Source organism: Larimichthys crocea, unplaced genomic scaffold, assembly GCF_000972845.2.
Source record: "Larimichthys crocea isolate SSNF unplaced genomic scaffold, L_crocea_2.0 scaffold33828, whole genome shotgun sequence".
Lineage (NCBI taxonomy): Eukaryota > Metazoa > Chordata > Actinopteri > Sciaenidae > Larimichthys > Larimichthys crocea.
The window spans coordinates 2,710-6,183 of NW_020854475.1; the positions used below are offsets into that span (position 1 = coordinate 2,710).

A 3,474-nucleotide genomic window follows, 5' to 3' on the forward strand; every position below is an offset into this window, starting at 1 on the left:
GGAAAAATGGAGAATTTTCGTGGCCCGCGCCCTCTGAATAGTACATCAAAAAGTATGTTTTTGATAACTTTTCATCGTCAAGTCCTCATGAAACCCCCTGTGCCCAAGTTTCAAAAGGATCGGACGAACGCCCTAGGAGGAGTTCGTGTCAAATGCGACCCCTGGAAATGGAGCCAAAAAACCTGAAACGTCCAAATGTGACAAAAATTGGACGCCGTACGGTTCACATGTAGCCGGTGCACCAAGAACTTTTTTGTGCGTCTGGGCATGTTACATACTCCCCACCAAGTCCGTACACGTGGGCGAAACCGTTGCGAGGGGCACAACTCCACAAAAACGCGCACCTAGGGTGGCGCCTGTGGAGGCATATGCGTCGTCCATGTTGGAGACCCCCACAAATACGTAATTTCACCTGACCCTTGGGGGGGGGGTAGGCAAATTTTTCGTGAGTTTTCGGGGGAGAGGCTGTCGAAAATGCGATCATTTAGGCAAACTGAAGAATAAAAGAATAAAAAAAAAAAAATAAATAAACATTTGAAATACAATAGGGCTTCGCACGGATTCCGTGCTCGGGCCCTAATTATAATTATATTGAGATCTGTGGAGAGTCCTCGGTTACAGAGATGTTTTGCTGTTGGTGTCACACAGCAGATGTTTACGTGTTAGAAATCAAACTAAAGCCATCTTAAGGCTAGAATCCACTCGAAGTGGTCAAAGGTTCAAGGTCCATCAGGATATTAAAGAGTAACTGTATTGTCACTGTGTTGATATGTGTTTGTGCAGGAGTTCGTGGCACAGTATGCAGAGTATATGCTGAACAAAAGTGTGGAGAAGCAGTTCAAAGCGTTCAGAAGAGGCTTCCACATGGTCACCAACGAGTCACCGCTCAAATACCTGTTCAGACCAGAGGAGATCGAGCTCCTGATCTGTGGAAGCAGAGTGAGATTTGTTACCACACGTTTCAGTGTGTCAAAAAAAAAGTCGTTCACATTTACTGAAATTCTTCATCTCCATCTAAATGTTGTCTTTGTCACACTGCAGAACCTGGACTTCCTAGCACTTGAAGAAACAACTGAATATGACGGAGGTTACAACAGAGATTCTCGAATCATCAAGTAAGAGTGTCTGTGTCTGTCTGCGTGTGTCTCTGTGTGCGTGTCTGTGTGTGTCTGTCTGCGTGTACAGTTCGTGCACACTGTTGACAATAATAGAGAGGTTTTCCTGTGAGTTGAAATGTTGAAGTTAAGCACACCTCACTGCTGTAGGTGTGTGGTTGTAACACATCAGCATCCATCATCATTAATGTTGCTTGTTGCTGTTCATTCATTGCATCTGTATTTTAACCGTTGGAGATGTTTGTTTCCGTCGCAGGGAGTTTTGGGAGACGTTGCACTCGTTTGGTGAGGAGCAGAAGCGCCTCTTTCTGCAGTTCACCACTGGCACTGACAGAGCACCTGTGGGTGGGCTGGGCAAGCTGAAGATGATCATTGCCAAGAACGGCCCTGACACAGACAGGTGAGCTGCCGTGCACACATAATGCTGCACTCATGTAATGTTGATGGGGTGACCGAGCCTTCTCCATAGCTGCCCCTTCCCCAAACACATCCGTGACTGTACCCACTTACCACTTACCCACCTTCAAATCACCTTTGTGAAATAGCTTTTAATGTTTAGCTTAGTCTGATGTGTTTTTAGTGTGCTGTTTGTATGTTTCATGTTTCTTTTGGTGCTTCAATGTTTTGGATGTTTTGTGTCTTTGAGTGTCCAGAAAAGTGATTGTAAGATTTATGCCTAGAGCAAACAAACTATTTTTTTTATTTTATTTTTTTTTTTTACTATTTTTCTCATGTTTTGTGGCCACCTTACCCCTAAAATACATGTATTACATGCATGTGGAACAGCTCTGCCATGGCAGCGGAGCCAATACGTTTCAATTTTAGTCAATGTGTCAGCTCACACAGTCTCCGTCGCCACTGCGTCACGGCTCCGCAACGACTCTGGCTACCGGCAGCCCTCCGCAACACATATGCAGAGCTTCTATTTTTCACGGACGCCGGAGCACGGAGCATAAATTCAGCACAGAGCAGATTGTGTGGGGAAGGAAATCGACTACAAAATAAAACCCCAATTTATTTTCAAAATAAAATACTCAGAGTTTACCGCAAATCGAGTTTCATTACAAGAACGCGTCATAGTGGGCGGGGGTGACCTGAAGTCAACAGGTGAGAGGTTTTCAGGCTGTTCATTTATGACACCTCACATCCACCAGACACCAGAAAAAAGATACGGCGTGGAATGCCATTGCAGGAGTCAAAGAGACTACTGCCGGCAATATCGCACGATTATGCGTGAATCGATGCTCGGTGGCCGGCGGAGCCGCACCAGTGCGCATCACAAACGGATTATGTGTGAGTTAGCAGACGGCAGAGTACGCTGTTGTTCCGGAGCAGAGCCTTTCCTGAGCCGTTCCGCATGCTGTTGCAATCAAGAGTTAGGTTGACCCTTTTGGCTGCGGCGTTGGGAGAATTTGAACATTTTCTGCTTTCTGCATCTATTTTCTATAATCTTAAGTTCAGCGTTTTATAAGTTTGACACTGTTGATTGGAAACAAGTCATCTGACTGTGTAGACTGTGTGAAAACTGACCCGCTGTAAGTTTTTTCCTTTTTGTTTTTGTCTTGCCAGGTTACCGACGTCTCACACTTGCTTTAATGTGCTGCTGCTGCCTGAGTACAGCAGCAAGGAAAAGCTGAGGGAGAGACTGCTGAAAGCCATCACCTATGCCAAAGGGTTTGGCATGCTCTGAGCCCGTGCTCAAATACACAGCAAACGGACTCCTTCTCAGAAAGCCCATCAAACCCTGCCCTGCCCTTCCTTTATCAGACACAATCTAAAAGGTGACAAAAGACAGACCAGAGTATGATTCAAGGAAAAGCAAGTCAATAATGAGAGAGGAGAAATGGTTCCAATAGAGCGCTCTAGTAGTTTTTCTACTGTGCCTGCATCATTCTGCATCAGTCAGTGTAAGCACAGAGACCTCCTGATCAAAGTACACAACCCACATTTACATTATGTGAATGAGCTGCAGCCTCCCCGTCGTTTTTCTATGTACAGAGAGGATCATTTTCCTTATTTATTTTAAGCTTCAAATGGTTTCTTTTTCATGCCTGCCTGTTGTGATCGCTTCCCTACTTAGGGAAAGGGGAGGGTTAATATTAAACAATGTAAATTTAACAAGTCAATATAAATCCCATTTATTGAACAAAAACATGTTAATGTAGGTCTGAACTGAACAGATGGTGGACAGACAGAATCTAGTCTTAGAGTAGACTTTACTACAAAACATGTTCCCCACTGAAGAACGAGCTCTCACTGACCATTCCACTCACAGCCATCAGTTATTGTTTCTACCAAGTCCATTTTTGATCAAGGTAAGCATTTGGAAAGTTCCTGTCATTTGGTCCAAAATGGCACA

At 44.6% G+C, this 3,474-nt stretch overlaps 1 protein-coding gene across 1 annotated transcript; it reads left to right on the forward strand.

Moving 5' to 3' along the window:
* Positions 1-768: 768 nt before the first annotated feature.
* On the forward strand, positions 769-3,453 carry LOC113744977 (ubiquitin-protein ligase E3A-like; the record flags this gene model as incomplete). Its single annotated transcript, XM_027276330.1, has 4 exons — positions 769-939; positions 1,042-1,115; positions 1,372-1,515; positions 2,685-3,453. Coding segments are annotated over 4 exons (510 nt in total), but the record flags the coding sequence as incomplete, so codon positions are not given.
* Between the last annotated feature and the right edge of the window lie 21 nt (positions 3,454-3,474).